The 20,125-nt window shown below is 41.5% G+C and overlaps 1 protein-coding gene across 6 annotated transcripts in view; it reads left to right on the forward strand.

Annotated features, from left to right (window-relative positions):
- The window catches only part of LOC121585978 (death-associated protein kinase 2-like), a 43,727-nt gene extending 25,398 nt beyond the window's left edge, over window positions 1-18,329 (forward strand). For 5 of the 6 annotated variants that reach the window (XM_041902349.1, XM_041902351.1, XM_041902348.1 and 2 more), the window contains exons 6-12: window positions 990-1,038; window positions 1,829-1,855; window positions 4,047-4,199; window positions 4,583-4,628; window positions 6,986-7,075; window positions 16,415-16,501; window positions 17,026-18,329. In XM_041902349.1, the coding sequence (XP_041758283.1) occupies window positions 990-1,038; window positions 1,829-1,855; window positions 4,047-4,199; window positions 4,583-4,628; window positions 6,986-7,075; window positions 16,415-16,501; window positions 17,026-17,106 (533 nt within the window). In that variant the 3' untranslated portion in view covers window positions 17,107-18,329. The remainder of the gene's footprint in view (window positions 1-989; window positions 1,039-1,828; window positions 1,856-4,046; window positions 4,200-4,582; window positions 4,629-6,985; window positions 7,076-16,414; window positions 16,502-17,025) is intronic. The other variant, XM_041902353.1, reaches the window with a different exon arrangement.
- The last annotated feature ends 1,796 nt before the right edge of the window (window positions 18,330-20,125 follow it).

The raw sequence follows: 20,125 nt of genomic DNA on the forward strand, positions 1-20,125 counted from the left end.
AAATACACCCCCAACCCAGACCATTTTAAGAAACCTCTTATCAATATAATAATTATATTCTACATATATTCAAAATCGACATATTATTAATTCAGCATATCACAAAACAAAAATGCATGATAAAGCAAAAAAATCCTTAAAATCCAATTAGATTTGTAAACCACAGGTAGTTTGCCCCAAGACAAAGAGCTGTTGTCAAACACTAGCTGCTTCAACACAGATTTGGCCAGCATGATAAGGTTGGCATGGTTACAAATCTTTTCCTGTTTGGAATTCAAATGTTTTTTCCCAGCAGTAGCAGCGACAGTACTGTAGGTTTAAATAATACAATGCAACTGGTGGAGGAAGTTATCTCAAAGCCACTGGGGTTGTTTGACTTGTAGGAACAATCTATTAATGGTTTTCTGACGAATGCAGTGTTCAGTTTGCATTCTTAACTATGTGAAATTGTTCCTTCAGGCAGTGTGAAGTCTGACAGGCCTTCTGGGCTTGTCATAAATGCAGCTACATGCATAGACAAGTGTCTCCGATTGCTTTATTGGAATGAAATACAATTTGTAGATATTGCCAAAGCAGTATAGTGGTAGAGCATTTCAGTAAATACAAGGGAAAGGGGATACCTAGTCAGTTGCACAACTGAATGCATTCAACTGAAATGCGTATTCCTCATTTAACCCAACCCCTCTGAATAAAAGAGGTGCGGGTGCTGCCTTAATCGACGTTCACGTCATCGGCACCAAGGGAGCAGTTTTTGTTGTTGGGGGTTAACTGCCTTCCTCAAGGGCAGAACGGCAGATCTTTCCATCTTGCTGGCTCGGGGATTCGAACCACCGACCTTTCGGTTACTGGCCAAATGCTCTAAACTGCTAAGCTACCTGTACAGTACAGTACAATGCAATGAGGATAATGAAATACAGTTAATTTCAGTAGTAATAATAATAGTACATAAACATGATTCTTTTTAAAAATCTCATCTCTCTCTCTCTCAGCCCCTGAAGTGATCAACTACGAACCTCTGAGCACAGCTGTCGACATGTGGTGAGTGTGTGTACTGCCGTCTCTTCCAACCTACACACTTGTATATACAGACACCTAAATGGAACCTCAAAACACACCCATCCCACACCCCTGATATATACGAAAAATGTCCCCCTTCCATCTTGATGAATAAGCCCTTGGGATGCGTTTGGGCGTGTGTAGGCACGCTTTCCCTAAAAGCAGTGTGACTGTTTCTGGTTGAATGCATTAGGTACACCCTATGTGTTCAGACACTGTATAACAATCTGATTCTCTAGTGGGTTTCGGCTAGATACTGTGTTGTTTTTTTGACACAGAAATGAACTGGTCGGAGTCTGGACCAACGGAGGGTTGGACTTGATTGTAGTACAGTAGAATATGAGTGTATCCAGACGCACTCCAGCCCAGCGTTAATAAATGGTGCTCAAAACTGAGGGACTTTAAAAAAATAAAAATTCGTACCCCAGGACACTTAACATTGTGACTATCCCCCAAAAAGTAAAGGAGCATTCAGATGTCTGCGTTGATCTTTGAGGTTTATTTTAGGGACAAACAGACAGGCTTATGTTTTTGATGTGTCATGCCCCTCCTCCAGAGCCTTAGACAGGAAACTGCCAGAGGAAGCTGATTATAGTACTTTTAGAAATATGAAAGCAAGCGTTAAAAAACTACTCACCACAACAGCTCTAATGTCTACATCCTTTGGAATAAAGTTAAGATATTGAGATAAGAACTGTGTCTCTCTAGGCCTCTGTGATCAAAATAACCACAACTAAGTTCTTTCTTTGTTTGTGTTTGCCTCCCCCAATAGGAGCATCGGAGTGATCACCTACATACTGTAAGTTGGGGGAGAAAATGGGGGTGCTACTGTATGTTTGGATTCACACATACAGCATTCTGTTACGTTACAGCCTCATTCTAAATTGATTAATTGTTTTTTCCCGTCATCAATCTACACACAATACCCCATAATGACGAAGCAAAAACAGGTTTGTTATAAATTTTTGCAAATTTATAAAAAAAAAAAAACTGGAAATATCACATTTACATAAGTATTCAGACCCTTTACTCAGTACTTTGTTGAAGCACCTTTGGCAGCGATTACAGCTACGAGTCTTCCTGGGTATGACGCTACAAGCTTGGAACACCTGTATTTGGGGAGTTTCTCTCTTTCTTCTCTGCAGATCCTCTCAAGCTCTGTCAGGTTGGATGGGGAGCGTCGCTGCACAGCTGTTTTCAGGTCTCTCCAGAGATGTTTGATCGGGTTCAAGTCCGGGCTCTGGCTGGGCCACTGAAGGACATTCAGAGACTTGTCCCGAAGCCACGCCTGCGTTGTCTTGGCTGTGTGCTTAGGGTCGTTGTCCTGTTGGAAAGGGAACCTTCGCCCCAGTCTGAGGTCCTGAGTGCTCTGGAGTAGGTTTTCATCAAGGATCTCACTGTACTTTGATACGTTCATCTTTCCCTCGATCCTGACTAGTCTCCCAGTCCCTGCCGCTTAAAAACATCCCCACAGCATGATTCTGCCAAGCCATGTCGAAGGAATTGTCCGTAGAGCTCCGAGACAGGATTGTGTCGAGGCACAGATCTGGGGAAGGGTACTAAAACATTTCTGCAGCATTGAAGGTCCCCAAGAACACAGGGACCTCCATCATTCTTAAACAGAAGAAGTTTGGAACCACCAAGTCTCTTCCAAGAGCTGGCCGCCCAGCCAAACTGAGCAATCGGGGGAGAAGGGCCTTGGTCAGGGAGGTGACCAAGAACCCGATGGTCACTCTGACAGAGCTCTAGAGTTCCTCTGTGGAGATGGGATAACCTTTCAGAAGGACAACCATCTCTGCAGCACTCCACCAAATAGGCCTTTATGGTAGAGCGGCCAGACGGAAGCCACTCCTCAGTAAAAGGCACGAGCACTCAGGACCTCAGACTGGGTCGAAGGTTCATCCAGACCACGCAGGACCTCAGACTGGGGGCGAAGGTTCACCTTCCAACAGGACAACGACCCTAAGCACACAGCCAAGACAATGCAGGCGTGGCTTCGGGAAAAGTCTCTGAATGTCCTTGAGTGGCCCAGCCAGAGCCCAGACTTGAACCCGATCGAACATCTCTGGTGAGACCTGAAAATAGTTGTGCAGCAACGCTCCCCATCCAACCTGACAGAGCTTGAGAGGATCTGCAGAGAAGAATGGGAGAAACCTCCCAAATACAGGTGTGCCAAGCTTGTAGCATCATACCCAAGAAGACTTGAGGCTGTAATCGCTGCCAAAGGTGCTTCAACAAAGTACTAAATAAAGGGTCTGAATACTTATGCAAATGAAATATTTCCTTTTTGTCTTTTTTAAAAATAAATTAGCAAAGATTTCTAAAAACCTGTTTTTGCTTTGTCATTATGGGGTATTGTGTGTAGATTGATGAGGAGAAAAAAAACAATTGAATCAATTATTGAATAAGGCTGTAACCTAACAAAATGTGGAAAAAGTCAAGGGGTCTGAGTACTTCCCGAAGACACTGTGTATGTATATATATATATTCCCCTAACCCTACCACCCCTCCCCAAATGTAGAGTAAACTAATGGACAACACTTAGGCTTCCACTTCCAGCTTATACATACTATATACATTTTACAGACACAGTATATTTTTACAATAGCTATCTTTTGTTTGTTTTTAGTCCCATCCTTCAGCTACCCTCAACCCCTTCCATCTATCTCAGAAGACCATCCAGTTTTGATTTCTATTTGCCATATATTTTTCAACTGTGCTGTGATGTTTCACAAAAGTTCTGAACCTTTCTATTCTAATAGTTTCTACAGATTAAAGATACATTTAAAGATAAACAATTTTGCTAAGAGTATTATTATATTATTGATCGATTTACTATGACTTTTCAAATCACCCAGCAGTGCTATTTGCAGAGTTAATCAGATAGGTATTAGCATTGTGGCAATAGCACCATCTTCCTCTCTCTTGACTTGGAATTGGGCAATAGTAACATCAACCTTCTTTCCTCCGACTCCCCTTTATTTTTCCAGACTGAGTGGTATGTCCCCGTTCCAAGGGGACACGGACGAAGAGACGCTGAGGAACATCATAGCCCTGAACTACAAGTTTGATGACCACCACTTCAGCATGACCAGCGCCATGGCCAAAGACTTCATCCAGAAGCTCTTCGTGAAAGATCAAAAGTAAATAATGCATTGGTCATGGGTAATTTGGCCTATTACGATGTCCTTTTACGATGTCAATACAAATATGGAATGGTGACTGGAATAGTGAATGCATCACTTATTTTGTGTTTTTTTTCAGCCACTATATTTTATTTTCAGCCTCTATTGATAGAATAGGAACTGTGTATTGTATGAATAGATCACCCTTTGTCTGTCTCTCTGTGGTTACTTGTCTGTCTCTGTGTAGTGAGAGAACGACAGCTGAGAATGCCAGCTTTCTATTTCAGACGCTATTGATAGAATATGAACTCGGGTATGAAATTAATAGATTACTGCCTGTAGTGTCTGTGTCTGTGTGTGCACTGTTCTTATTGTCTCTCTGTCGGTCTGTCTCTGTGTAGTGTGAGAATTACAGCTGAGGAGTGTCTACACCACCCCTGGATCAAGGTGAGAGTCAGCAGCACAAGGCTTTGCACCTTACAAACTGTTTAATATGTGAAGGATAAACGCTAACCTTGGAATTAGTGGACAACGCAGCGGGACGAGGCGGAGTCGAGGTAATGTACAGAACGTTGGCGTTTATCCCGCTTATACCACAGTTGCCAAAGAAAACAATACTATAAGCACACATTTACTGCTAGAAATAAAACATTTTCGTTAATATTTTCATTTATATAAGCGAATTCATACTTTCTCATCTTTTGGTTGCTAGAGACGCGACCCAGTCGTTCGTTTGATTACTTTGATATTTATGGACGTGACCCAGTCGTTCGTTCTTTATGTTCCGTTGCCATGCTCGCTGGCAATGTTCTTATCCATTGCTTGGCTAACACAGTCACGACCTCTGCAGTAGCTGTTTTCTATTGACATTCATTTGGATACATCCATAACAATGAGCTGATAATGCCCGATTTTGCCTGGCATAGCTAGAAGAGTTTGCCTTCTCGTCAGGACACTCGACACTGTTCATTACGAGGAGATTGCATTTCATATCAAACACTAGGCTAGAAGCTAGCTAAATAGATTGTTGCTAGCAAACCTGCCAATATAACAAGCAAATAAAAAAATATCCGTTGCTGAAAACAGCTGGTCAAACCAGAAACGTGGTAATATTTGACAGCATAGCGCCACTTGCGTCTTGAATGCAACAGTAGGGACCAGAGAAATTAATTTTCATCACTCACCACGTTAGGACATCAGATGCTCCCAAAAAAAATTCTGCAAAAACAAATCAATGGTAGCTAGTTGTTACCTACCCTTACCACCTGGGGGCGGCCCGTCAGGAAGTCCAGGATCCAGTTGCAGAGGGAGGTGTTTAGTCCCAGGGTCCTTAGCTTAGTGATGAGCTTTGAGGACACTATGGTGTTGAACGCTGAGCTGTAGTCAATGAATAGCATTCTCACGTAGGTGTTCCTTTTGTCCAGGTGGGAAAGGGCAGTGTGGAGTGCATAGAGATTGCATAATCTGTGGATCTGTTGGGGCGGTATGCAAATTGGAGTGGGTCTAGGGTTTCTGGGATAATGGTGTTGATGTGAGCCATGACCAGCCTTTCAAAGCACTTCATGGCTACAGACATGAGTACTACGGGTCGGTAGCCATTTAGGCAGGTTACCTTAGTGTTCTTGGGCACAGGGACTATGGTGGTCTGCTTGAAACATGTTGGTATTACAGACTCGGTCAGGGACAGGTTGAAGATGTCAGTGAAGACACTTGCAAGTTGGTCGGCGCATGCTCGGAGTACACGCCCTGGCAATCCGTCTGGCCCTGCGGCCTTGTGAACTTTGACCTCTTTAAAGGTCTTTCTCACATCGGCTACGGAAAGCGTGATCACACAGTCGTCTGGAACAGCTGATGCGCTCATGCATGCTTCAGTGTTGCTTGCTCAAAGCGAGCATATAATTAATTTAGCTTGTCTGGTAGGCTCGTGTCACTGGGCAGCTCGCGGCTGTGTTTCCCTTTGTAGTCCGTAATAGTTTGCAAGCCCTGCCACGTCCGACGAGCGTCGGAGCCGGTGTAGTACGATTCAATCTTAGTCCTGTATTGATGCTTTGCCTGGTTGATGGTTTGTCGGAGGGCATAGCGGGATTTCTTATAAGCGTCCGGGTTAGAGTCCCACTCCTTGAAAGCGGCAGCTCTACTCTTTAGCTCAGTGTGGATGTTGCCTGTAATCCATGGCTTCTGGTTGGGGTATGTACGTACGGTCACTGTGGGGACGACGTCATCGATGCACTTATTGATGAAGCCAGTGACTGATGTGGTGTACTCCTCAATGCCATCGGAAGAATCCCGGAACATATTCCAGTCTGTGCTAGCAAAACAGTCCTGTAGTTTAGCATCTGCATCATCTTACCACTTCTGTATTGAGCGAGTCACTGGTACTTCCTGCTTTAGTTTTTGCTTGTAAGCAGGAATCAGGAGGATAGAATTCTGGTCAGATTTGCCAAATGGAGGGCGAGGGAGAGCTTTGTAGTGGCAGGGGACTCTGTGTGTGGAGTAAAGGTGGTCTAGAGTTTTTTCCCCTCTGGTTGCACATTTAACATGCTGGTAGAAATGAGGTAAAACTGATTTAAGTTTCCCTGCATTAAAGTCCCCTGCCACTATTAGCGCCGCCTCTGGATGAGCATTTTCTTGTTTGCTTATGGCCTTATACAGCTCGTTGAGTGCGATCTTAGTGCCAGCATCGGTTTGTGGTAGTAAATAGACAGCTACGAAAATATAGTGCACGTTTAGTATGTGTATTTGTTTTTAATCTCTACATTGGTTAATTTAATCTCCTTCACTTATTATCTCTCCCACTCTTTTAGCCTCTTACACAAAAACAGGTTGCCAATAGGAATCGCTCCTCCATCAACATGAAGAACTTTAAGAAGTTCAATGCCAAGAGGAAATGGAAGGTCAGTAGGATATATGTCCTATTTATATAATATCATTTTATGCCATATCACATATTATTATGACACTGAATAAAGCTCAAATCTTGGAAATATGCATGTGTTTTATTAAACAGATAATGAAATCAAACTGAGGTCATTGCTACATAGTCAATTATTTTCTTCTGGAGCTAAATGAACAAATAGGACATGAACGTGAGGCAGCAATGTTTTGTTCGAAAGGCCCTTTTCAAGTCTACTCCCTAAGGGGCAAACCAGCTTTCAAAAGAATAGGCTGCGAATTTTGTTAAAAGGCGTCAAAATATTTTAAAGGCATGCGAAGTTTGGTAGGCTACGAAATATTTCAGGCTGAAGTTTGGTCAAAAGCTGCTAAAATATTTCGGTCTGCTCAATATTTCGGCCAGTGAAATATTTCATGCTGTGAAGTTTTGTGAAAAGCTACTAAATAGTTTAATATTTCAAAGACCATCTAAATATTTCAAGCCGAAAAGTTTGTTAAAGAGAAATATTTTTCCCTGCGATGTTTGTTGAAATGAACACCACTAGCTAGTTAGCTACGTAGTTAGCAGCGGTAACAAGTTAGCTACGACGTTAGCAGCGCTAGCTAGTTAACTACATCGTTAGCAACCCTAGCTAACAACGCTAGTTAGCTACATCATTTGCAGCGCTAGCTACAACCATAGCAGCACTATCTATTCAGCTATGTCATTAGCAGCGCTAGGTATTTAGCTATAACATTAGCAGCGCTAGCTAGCTACATCACTAGCTAGCTACGTTGTTACTAACTGCTAACAATATTTAGGGGTGGGGGGAGTTGTCATGTCCGCAGAAGAGTGGGGGCGAGGGGGGTTGAGGGTTGAAGTAATACGTATATCACCAAAGAAGAAGCAGAAATAGGATAAGAAAACACCCCTCCATTAAAACCCCCAGAAGAAGACCATTACCCATGTCATGATTAGGGATCCAAGTCCTGGATGTCGCCCTGATATAGTGTACTGTACATTGTAACGTTGAAAGAACTTTGATTGCCTTCAATGGTTACAGCATTTATTAAAAATCTGTTTTACAAAATAATGACTCGAACTTGGGGAAATTTCCAGTAGAGGTGAGAAGTACCAGAAACTGATTCCCTAATCATATGACAAGGGTTGAGGGTTGAAGTCATGCATTCTGAAAGTTTTCAGACTTTCCCCTTTTCCACATTTTGTTATGTTACAGCCTAATTCTAAAATTGATTAAATTGTTTTTTTCCCCTCATCAATCTACACACAATAAGGCAAAAAAAAGTATTCAGACTAGTCTCCCAGATGGCCACTGAAAAACATCCCCACAGAATGATGCTGCCACCACCATGCTTCACTGTAGGGATGGTGCCAGGTTTCCTCCAGACGTGACGCTTGGCATTCAGGCCAAAGAGTTCAATCTTGGTTTCATCAGACCAGAGAATCTTGTTTCTCATGGCTTGAGAGTCTTTTAGGTGCCTTTTGTCAAACTCCAAGTGGGCTGTCATGTGCCTTTTACTGAGGAGTGGCTTCCGTCTGACCATAAAGGCCTGATTGGTGGAGTGCTGCACAGATGGATGTCCTTCTGGAAGGTTCTCCCATCTCTACAGAGGAACTCTAGAGCTCTGTCAGAATGACCATTGGGTTATTGGTCACCTCCCTGACCAAGGCCTTTCTCTCCCGATTTCTCAGTTTGGCAGGGGGGCCAGCTCTAGGAAGAGTCATGGTGGTTCCAAACTTCTTCCATTTAAGAATGATGGAGGCCACTGTGTTCTTGGGGACCTTCAATGCTGCAAATATTTTTTGGTACCCATCCACAGATCTGTGCCTCGACACAATCCTGTCTCGGAGCTCTACGGACAATTCCTTCGACCTCATGGCTTGTTTTTTGCTCTGACATGCACTGTCAACTGTGGGACCTTATATAGACAGGTGTGTGCCTTTCCAAATAATGTCCAATCAATTGAATTTACTACAGGTGGACTCCAATCAAGTTGTAGAAAAATCTGAAGGATGATCAATGGAAACAGGATGCACCTGAGTTCAATTTCGAGTCTCATAGCAAAGGGATGAATACTTATGTAATAAGGTATTTCTGTTTTTTATTTGTAATAAATTAGCAAAAATGTCTAAAAAACAGTTTTCGCTTTGTCATTATGGGGTATTGTGTGTAGATTGATGAGGGAAACATGTATTTAATCCATTTTTAGAATAAGGCTGTAATGTAACAAAATGTGGAAAAAGGGAAGGTGTCTGAATACTTTCCGAATGCACTGTACATTTTCTGGTACTTCTCACCTCTACTAGTTCTTTCAGCGCTACAACGTACACCATATCACCAGTAGCGGTGCGTGGGTAACATCACTGGGGAGGCCAGGAAAAAAATGCCATATTACAACCTATGTGTTGTGATAATTGCCTTGTTTGCTCTATAACCTGTAAGGTCATATGCCTTGCAACCTGATATATAGGCCTAAGGCTTAGACAATAAGAAGACAGTAGCAGAATAAATTCATCACAAAACTGGAGAGCAACATCTGTCTGGTGAAATCCACAAAGCATATTAGATGTAACAAACAGTTACATGACCTACAGCATGGTCAATCAAGTTAATGTTTCAGACATTTTCGGACTACTAAACAACTATTGACTTAGAACACCAGAGAGATACCGTCAGTTGCAAAGAAAACAGGAGCTGCCTCCACTGTTCCAGCACCATTTCAACTTCAACATTTCAACAGCATCACAACACCTATGCTTAAGTCTAATACAGTGACAACTAAAAAATTCCAAAAACAATTTAGTCCAATCAACGTAAGCTAAATATCATGGTCCATGGTACTGATTTCTCTGTGTGTGTTTGTGTGTAAGCGTAAGTATTTTTTTTTAAACTGTTGATTCACCCTACTTCTAGAGAAATGCAATTGCCATCCTCCTCTCTTTCATGTTGCCGAAACGGTCTATGACTATCACCATTATAATCATTGGCCATTCGCCATCCCTATCTCCATCCATGGCTAATTTAGGAAAGGGCCAATTTTAGTTAGCTAGCTAGCCACCCGAGGACAATAACACAACAAGATTCAACAATTCAAGTATTTTTCTGTCAATGACGTTTGGCTTCAGATGTAATGTGATTGGTGTGAAGCCAAATCCAAACTGGCTTCCGATGTAATGTGATTGGTGTGAAGCCAAATCCAAACTGGCTTCCCTTGACACTCTAGGACCATTCATAGTTGAGCTCACTCAGTTTAGCTCAACGCTGATTGGCTATTATTGTATAAAAAATTCATCAAGGGAAGCCAAATGCTTGCTGGTTTCCCTTGCATTCAATGCTACGGGCGTCAACAATATCATACTAGACAGCATCAGATAGATGGGCTACACATAGAGACAGAGGGACGCTGTTTCGCTTGGATGCTTTCTCCGGTGAGATACATTCAGCCTCTTGCGAATTGAAAATTATGACACAGAGAGACAAAAGATAAAATACATATTTATTTATTTTTTCTTTGTAAAGCTTTTGGGGAAGCCTGGCTTCCCTTCGCATCCATGCCACTGCATATCACCATATCAGGGCGACATCCAGGACTTGGATCCCTAATCACATGACATTGGTTATGGCTTCTCACTTTTCTTCTGGAGTTTTAATGGAGGGACTTTTTCTTGTCATATTCACAGCCTGAAATATTTCGCTGGCAGAAGTACTGAGCAGGCCTTTGAAATATTTTGCAGGTTTTTAACAAACTTTATAGCCTGAAATATTTCGCTGGTTTAAATATTGAGCAGGCCTTTGAAGTATTTCACAGCCTACCAAACTTCTCAGGCCTTTCAAATATTTCAACGCCTTTTAACAAACTTTGCAGCCTATTATTTTGAAAGCTGGTTTGTTTGCCTCTTAGGGTCACAGTACAAAGCAAATTACATTATTTGTATTTGTATTTATTATGGATCCCCATACTCTTCCTGGGATCCGGCAAAATTAAGGCAGTTATACAATTTTAAAAACATTACAATACATTCATAACAGATTTCACAAGACACTAAGTGTGTGCCCTCAGGCCCCTAATCCACTACCACATATCTACAACACAAAATCCATGTGTACGTGTGTGTATAGTGCGTATGTTATCATGTGTGTGTATGCATGTGTCTGTGCCTATGTTTGTGTTGCTTCACAGTCTCCGCTGTTCCATAAGGTGTATTTGTATCTGTTTTTTAATCTGATTCTACTGCTTGCATCAGTTACCTGATGTGGAATAGAGTTCCATGTAGTCATGGCTCTATGTAGTACTGTGCGCCTCCCATAGTCTGTTCTGGACTTGGGGACCGTGAAGAGACCTCTGGTGGCATGTCTTGTGTGGTATGAAATGGTGTCTGAGCTGTGTGCTAGTCGTTTAAACAGACAGCTCGGTGCTTTCAACATGTGATTAAGTCAATCTCTCCTCCACTTTGAGCCAGGAGAGATTGACATGCATATTATTCATGTTTGCTCTATGTGTACATCCAAGGGCCAGCCGTGCTGCCCTGTTCTGAGCCAATTGCAATTTTCCTAAGTCCCTCTTTGTGGCACCTGACCACACGACTGAACAGTAGTCCAGGTGCGACAAAACTAGAGCCTGTAGGACCTGCCTTGTTGATAGTGTTGATAGTGTTGTTAAGAAGGTAGAGCAGCACTTTATTATGGACAGACTTCTCCCCATCTTAGCTACTGTTGTATCAATATGTTTTGTTTACAATCCAGGGTTACTCCAAGCCATTTAGTCACCTCAACTTGCTCAATTTTCACATTATTTATTACAAGATTTAGTTTAAGTTTACAATGCTTTTTGTTTTTGCCCTGGGGAATTACTAATTCTACCTGGATTTATCCACAATATAGCAGGGGGTGTAAAGCCATAACACATACGTTTTTCCAGCAGCAGACTATGATCGATAATGTCAAAAGCTGCACTGAAGTCGAACAAAACAGCCCCCACAATCTTTTTATCATCAATTTCTCTCAGCCAATCATCAGTCATTTGTGTAAGTGCTGTGCTTGTTGAATTTTCTTCCCTGTAATTATTCTGAAAGTCTGTTGTCAATTTGTTTATTGTAAAATAGCATTGTATCTGGTCAAACACAATATATTCCAAAACTTTACTAAGGGTTGGTAACAGGCTGATTGGTCGGCTGTTTGAGCCAGTAAAGTGGGCTTTACTATTCTTAGGTAGCGGAATTACTTTTGCTTCCCTCCAGGCCTGAGGGCACACATTTTCTAGTAGGCTTAAATTGAAGATGTGGCAATATCGTCCGCTATTATCCTCAGTAATATTCCATCCAAGTTGTCAGACCCCGGTGGCTTGTTATTGTTGATAGACAACAATAGTTTTTTCACCTCTTCCACACTCCCTTTACGGAATTCAAAATTACAATGCTTGTCTTTCATAATTTGGTCAGATACAGTGAGGGGAAAAAAGTATTTGATCCCCTGCTGATTTTGTATGTTTGCCCACTGATAAAGACATGATCAGTCTATAATTTTAATGGTAGGTTTATTTGAACAGTGAGAGACAGAATAACAACAACAAAAATCCAGAAAAACGCATGTCAAAAATGTTATTAATTGATTTGCATTTTAATGAGGGAAATAAGTATTTGACCCCTCTACAAAACATGACTTAGTACTTGGTGGCAAAACCCTTGTTGGCAATCACAGAGGTCAGACATTTCTTGTAGTTGGCCACCAGGTTTGCACACATCTCAGGAGGGATTATGTCCCACTCCTCTTTGCAGATCTTCTCCAAGTCATTAAGGTTTCGAGCCTGACGTTTGACAACTCGAACCTTCAGCTCCCTCCACAGATTTTCTATGGGATTAAGGTCTGGAGACTGGCTAGGCCACTCCAGGACCTTAATGTGCTTCTTCTTGAGCCACTCCTTTGTTGCCTTGGCCGTGTGTTTTGGGTCTTTGTCATGCTGGAATACCCATCCACAACCCATTTTCAATGTCCTGGCTGAGGGAAGGAGTTTCTCACCCAAGATTTGACGGTACATGGCCCCGTCCATCGTCCATTTGATGCGGTGAAGTTGTCCTGTCCCCTTAGCAGAAAAACACCCCCAAAGCATAATGTTTCCACCTCCATGTTTGACGGTGGGGATGGTGTTCTTGCGGTCATAGGCAGCATTCCTCCTCCTCCAAACACGGCGAGTTGAGTTGATGCCAAAGAGCTCGATTTTGGTCTCATCTGACCACAACATTTTCACCCAGTTCTCCTCTGAATCATTCAGATGTACATTGGCAAACTTCAGACGGGCCTGTATATGTGCTTTCTTGAGCAGGGGGACCTTGCGGGCGCTGCAGGATTTCAGTCCTTCACAGCGTAGTGTGTTACCAATTGTTTTCTTGGTGACTATGGTTCCAGCTGCCTTGAGATCATTGACAAGATCCTCCCGTGTAGTTCTGGGCTGATTCCTCACCGTTCTCATGATCATTGCAACTCCACGAGGTGAGATCTTGCATGGAGCCCCAGGCCGAGGGAGATTGACAGTTATTTTGTGTTTCTTCCATTTGCGAATAATCGCACCAACTGTTGTCACCTTCTCACCAAGCTGCTTGGCGATGGTCTTGTAGCCCATTCCAGCATTGTATAGGTCTACGATCTTGTCCCTGACATCCTTGGAGAGCTCTTTGGTCTTGGCCATGGTGGAGAGTTTGGAATCTGATTGATTGATTGCTTCTGTGGACAGGTGTCTTTTATACAGGTAACAAGCTGAGATTAGGAGCACTCCCTTTAAGAGTGTGCTCCTAATCTCAGCTCGTTACCTTAATAAAAGACACTTAGGAGCCAGAAATCTTTCTGATTGAGAGGGGGTCAAATACTTTTTTCCCTCATTAAAATGCAAATCAATTTATAACATTTTTGACATGCGTTTTTCTGGATTTTGTTGTTGTTATTCTGTCTCTCACTGTTCAAATAAACCTACCATTAAAATTATAGACTGATCATGTCTTTGTCAGTGGGCAAACGTACAAAATCAGCAGGGGATCAAATACTTTTTTTCCCTCACTGTATACTTGGATGTGTAGTGTCAGCGTTTGTTGCTGGCATGTCATGCCTAAGTTTGCTAATCTTGCCAAGTGCAACGTCTGTTTGCTCCTCATTACACACCAGGGACCAACAAATATTCTTTACATCAACAACATAGGAATCACTACAAAACTTATACAAAACTGCAAAACGTATACACTATGTTAGGCCCAGCCTTTGGAACTTTGGTTTTCCTAGATATGGCTACTATATTGTGATCACTACATCCGATGGATCTGGATACTGCTTTCAAGCATTATCGTCTGAGACAACAGAGTACATGTTCACACTGGAGAAGTGTGTACTTCACGGATGAATCCTGGTTTCAACTGTACCGCGCAGATGGCAGACGTTGATGTCAACGTTGTGAACAGAGTGTCCTATGGTGGCGGTGGGGCTATGGTATGGGCAGGCATAAGCTACAGACAACGAACACAATTGCATTTTATCGATGGCAATTTGAATGCACAGAGATACCGTGACGAGATCCTGAGGCCCATTGTTGTGCCATTAATCTGCTACCATCACCTCATATTTCAGCATGATAATGCATGGCCCCATGCCGCAAGGATCTGTACACAATTCCTGGAAGCTGGAAATGTCCCAGTTCTTCCATGGCCTGCATACTCATCAGACATGTCACCCATTAAGCATGTTTGGGATGCTCTGGATCGACGTGTACGACAGCGTGTTCCAGTTCCCACCAATATCCAGTAACTTCGCACAGCAATTGAAGAGGAGTGGGACAACATTCCACAGGCCACAATCAACAGCCTGACCAACTCTATGCGAAGGAGATGTGTCGCGCTGCATGAGGCAAATGGTGGTCACACCAGATACTGACTGGTTTTCTGATCCATGCCCTTACCTTTTTTTTTAAGGTATCTTTGACTAACAGATGCATATCTGTATTCCCAGTAATGTGAAATCCAGAGATTGGGGCCTAATGGTTGCATCAACCTGACTGGTTGCATCACCGCCTGGTATGGCAACTGCTTGGCCTCTGACCGCAAGGCACTACAGAGGGTAGTGCGTACGGCCCAGTACATCACAGGGGCAAAGCTCCCTGCCATCCAGGACCTCTATACCAGGCGGTGTCAGAGGAAGGCCCTCAAAATTGTCAAAGACTCCAGTCACCCTAGTCATAGACTGTTCTCTCTGCTACCGCACGGCAAGCGGTACCGGAGTGCCAAGTCTAGGTCCAAAAGACTTCTCAACAGCTTCTACCCCCAAGCCATAAGACTCCTGAACAGCTAATCATGGCTACCCGGACTATTTGCACTGCCCCCCCACCCCATACTTTTTACGCTGCTGCTACTCTGTTAAGTATTTATGCATAGTCACTTTAACTCTACCCACATGTACATATTACCTCAACTACCTCAACTAGCCGGTGCCCCCGCACATTGACTATGCAACGGTACCCCCCTGTATATATAGCCTCCCTACTGTCACTTTATTCTATTGTATATATAGCCTCCCTACTGTCACTTTATTTTTACTTCTGCTCTTTTTTTCTCAACACTTTTTTGTTGTTGTTTTATTCTTACTTTTTTGTTTAAAATAAATGCACTGTTGGTTAAGGGCTGTAAGTAAGCATTTCACTGTAATGTCTGCACCTGTTGTATTCGGCGCATGTGACCAATAAAATTTGATTTGATTTGATTTGATTTGATAATTTATTTATTTCAATTGACAGATTTCCTTATATGAACTGTAACATTGATAAGCAGGGCGTATACTTCGTCATATCAAATAACACAATAACAAACGTTTACACAGCAAGTGGTTCATTGAAACAGACTGAGCAGTGTTCAGGGACTCAGACATAGATCTGTATGTGCAAAGTTGAAATTAATTAAAGAACGCACATTTTAGTGAGGTGCTGAATTTCCTTGCTAAGACAGAATAATATGGTATCCAGAATAATAACATCTTACCCAATCTGATAGCAGTAATATAAAGCTATGTAGTGGTTTTGACACACTACTGAAGTTGAGGTGTAATTTGTGTGTAATTACCTTTTTAGCACATTATTGTGGTAATTATGTCACCTGCTGGTCATGTTAAGTATTCTATTTCCAATCAATTTCTCTCATTTTGCTCTCTGTCTTCTGTATTTACTATTCTGTTCTCCTGATGTATTTTTCTGTCTATAACATCTGACTCTTATGTTCCCCTGTCCCCTTGACCTCCTCCCCCTTTCTTTCTCTTTTCATATCTCCTTTCCTCTGCTTTCTTTCTTTCTTTTTCTTTTCTTTCTCTCTCTAGATGTCATATAACATGGTATGGGTGTGTAACCGGCTGCGTCGAATGAAGCTGCTATGTAAGACTAGTGCACTGGCGGACGAGGAACTGGTGAGTAAGGCTGCCATGACAGTCCAACCAAGAGTTACACTTGAACGAAACCCATTACATTATGGTAATAAAGTGTGCCCCTTATTTCAACCTCTATTGCTAAAAATGCTATTAATTGCAAAATATTTATTCTATACATAAAATATTTCCAGGCTTTGAAAACGAACAGGTGATATAGCCTACTGTATCATTAACTCACGGCTTATCATCCAAGCTTTGCTTATCTCTTTTGATGTGTTGGATGATATCATCAGCAATTGAAAAGCAGGCCAAATATTTTGAGAGAAATTAGTGAGGAGTTCCAGAGTAAGGAAAATCACATAAATAAATAAAAAGGGTAGAAAACATTGCAAAGAACTTGACTGTATTTAAATACAAGCAATGTTGTACATGTACCATAGTTGCTGGAACCGTTCTGGAAAGAACAATGTGAAAGAAAATAACAGAGCCAGCACACTATGATTTGTGTCTGCCCTATAGTGTGAATCAGGTAACTAACCTGCTATATCTCTCCTCGTCAACAGAGACAGTGTGAGAGTGACCAGGAGGACACAGAGACCAAGCCAGCATCTCTCATTCGCCGGCGACTCAGCAGCAGTTCATAGACTCGACCACCAGGTGGGAGTCAGCATCAAGCTGCAGTGCACACTTCCCATTACAGTGACCTAACCAAGCCTACAGTATTTGCCCTCCCCTTTACCAGGCCTCGAGGGAGGGTAAGAGGATAAGATGGGCACACAATAAGGAATTTTCAGGCTCTATGTCCCTACATGAGACTTTTCCCTGATGAAGTGGAATGGAATCTACAGAACAATTCTTGCCTATCAAGCTATTTCCCGAAAGGCCCGTCAAGGCTTAACTTTAGGTTCAATGCACTTCAGGTGGATTGAAAGTGGTGGAGGTAGTTCTACTAAGTGCACAAATACAAGTGTGTGATGGCTTCCGTGAGTGAGAAATCATTTTAAAAGGCTCTCGATGGGGTAAAACGCAAGAAAACCAAGCATTACTTGTTTTTCGAGCTCTGCTCAGTATTACTGTGGTTTATTGCATGTTTTTATGGTGCTTTTGCAGTTGTAAAGGTCAACTGATAGCAGGTGTGACAATATTGTTCTTATGGTGAAGTTACTGATTTGGGGATGTACAGTACTAGATTGCACCATGTAGGGTTGTTTAAACCTGAGGCATATCTGTACGTCTAGTATTCTTCCAATAAAAGGGTGGATGGAAATTGAACGCAAACCTCAGAATTTAGTAGGTTTTAGTCTTCCAAATGTGTTTTTGACAATTTTATTAAGCTTTCATTACTTTACCAAATATGAATATATTATGTTATATACAGTATAATAGAATTATACAATATAATGCTATACAATATCTATATCGTAGTGTCCTGAACATGATTACCAAGTGTTCTCGTATTGTACATGCATGATGGACGAATGTTTTAAGATAACTAACCAGTATAAATAGCACAGCAAATCAACTTTTAAAGGTTCTACTCATAGAAATAGGATGAAGAATGAATTCCAGTTCTGTGTTTCTACTAATCCAATACTGACTTCCTGCATACAGTGAATACTCTGAACACTCAATGCTTTACTGAACCAGTAGCATTACTGACAAGATCATACAGTGATGTATGAGAAATAACGTGACATCATGTTGGTCGATGAATTGTATTTTTGTGAGAATTGTTTTTGTTTTCTGTTTCTCTAAGAAGTTTAAGAATGTAATTTTTTTTGTTTTATTTTATCATAACCTTGTGAAAATACCTAACGACTGTCCGTGTTAAGTGTGGTTATTTTAAATAAAATAACATTGTTGTCAACAGGTTTTGTGAATACATTTTGGAATCATCCCCCTTGCAAACTTTTCAAATCATAGGGAATAGAAAAATAGTGCAGGCCATACTTTTTAATCAGCTCTTAATGTTCTAACTCGGACCAGAGCTTTGCACCTCTGCACTAGTTTACCTCTGCAATGTGTCATTGTTGTTCAGACGCGACTGCTGTTAAGTGGCATCCATCCCTCAAAAAAGTGTTTAGGTAAATAGGAGCATGACCATTGTGTAATAACCCATTCATGGATCTGTAGACTATATTTTGAGGATTTTCCCATTAAAATAGATTCATTTGTTTATTAAAAAACGACCTTTCAGAGGAGTGCAGATTGGGGTTCCAACGGGGTCTCAACAGTCTTGTCGCCCTCTGCAGGAGAAAACCACAAAGTACAGAAACGAATACATGGAGAGATTATTAATACAGAAAAAAAAACAGTAGTGAATTGATAGCCTAATGTGGTCCATTATCAACCTGAAATTAGTTTATATAATAAATAGCCTCATGGAATGTCTAGGCTTTTACTAAAATAGTCTAGGCCTATATGAATACACTTCTGTGAGCGAGAAAGCATTTTGGAATGACATTTTAATCTATAATATCTTGTTTTACATAGGCTACTATTAAAGAGTCGACAAAAACAAAACATGAACTATAGAACAATATTTCAAGGTGCACTCCATGTGATTTCTATAAATCATATCAATCGGTAATCAAGCGGTAAGTTGAAATTCAAATAAAGTTCCATTTATAGGTTTAGCAAAATTCCAAAAGCGTTCTCTTTTTTAATTACCCAATGATGTGTAATAAACTCGTCGAATAAAAGGTGCATGAGTGCGTTTCAGTCGAGAGGAGGGAGTGACGGTTCTCGTTTGAAGACCAAGGGGCAACACGACAAGAAAATCTTTGGCTACACTCCTGAGACCGGACAACAAGCAAATTACTGTAGACTTCGTGTAAACATTCGACCTGTAAAACGTTTGGCAGTATTCTCAAGAAGCAGTCGAGTTGGTGTTTTAAAACTCGTTTCCTTTTGGACCGCTTGGAAAGGGTTCTTTTCTCTGGAACTATTTATTGGTGCTTCGCGCAGAAGCGGATTGGTTTAAACCCAAGAAGAAAGGTAAAAACCGCCAACAGAACTTCTTATTCAAAATATCACTATGAAAAAAGTTTATACACCACAAAATTATTTTATCAACTAAAGCAGTAGTCCAGTTGTATTTCAGTGAGCGAATGTTTCGTGGAGTCAGATGCGAGCATCTTCCATCAAAAACGTTAATTCGTCTCATTTTATTCACATTTGCGTTGATTTAGCCAACGTTTTCATGACCACACTATATTTTCGCGTAATTATCTTACATACAATTATACTGTAGCCTAATTATTACCTTGTATGCAATATACTACGACTTGCTTACCTCTCAGTTTAGAGATCTATAAAATGGCAATGTTTTCACCGTTCAGAGCAAACCGTGCAGGTGGTTTACACTAAGTGAAATATCTCCAAACGTATGCTGAACAGAAATATAAACGCAACATGTAAAGTGTTGGTCCCATGTTTCATGAGCTGAAATAAAAGATCCCAGAAATGTTCAATAGGCACAAAAAGTGTATTTATCACAAATGTGTTTACATCCCTGTTAGTGAACATTTCTCCTCTGCCAAGATAATCCATCCTCCTGACAGGTGTGGCATACCAAGAAGCTCATTAAACAGCATGATCATTACACAGGTGCACCTTGTGCTGGTTACAATAAAAGGCCACTCTAAAATATGCAGTTTTGTC

Source organism: Coregonus clupeaformis, chromosome 17 (assembly GCF_020615455.1).
Source record: "Coregonus clupeaformis isolate EN_2021a chromosome 17, ASM2061545v1, whole genome shotgun sequence".
Lineage (NCBI taxonomy): Eukaryota > Metazoa > Chordata > Actinopteri > Salmoniformes > Salmonidae > Coregonus > Coregonus clupeaformis.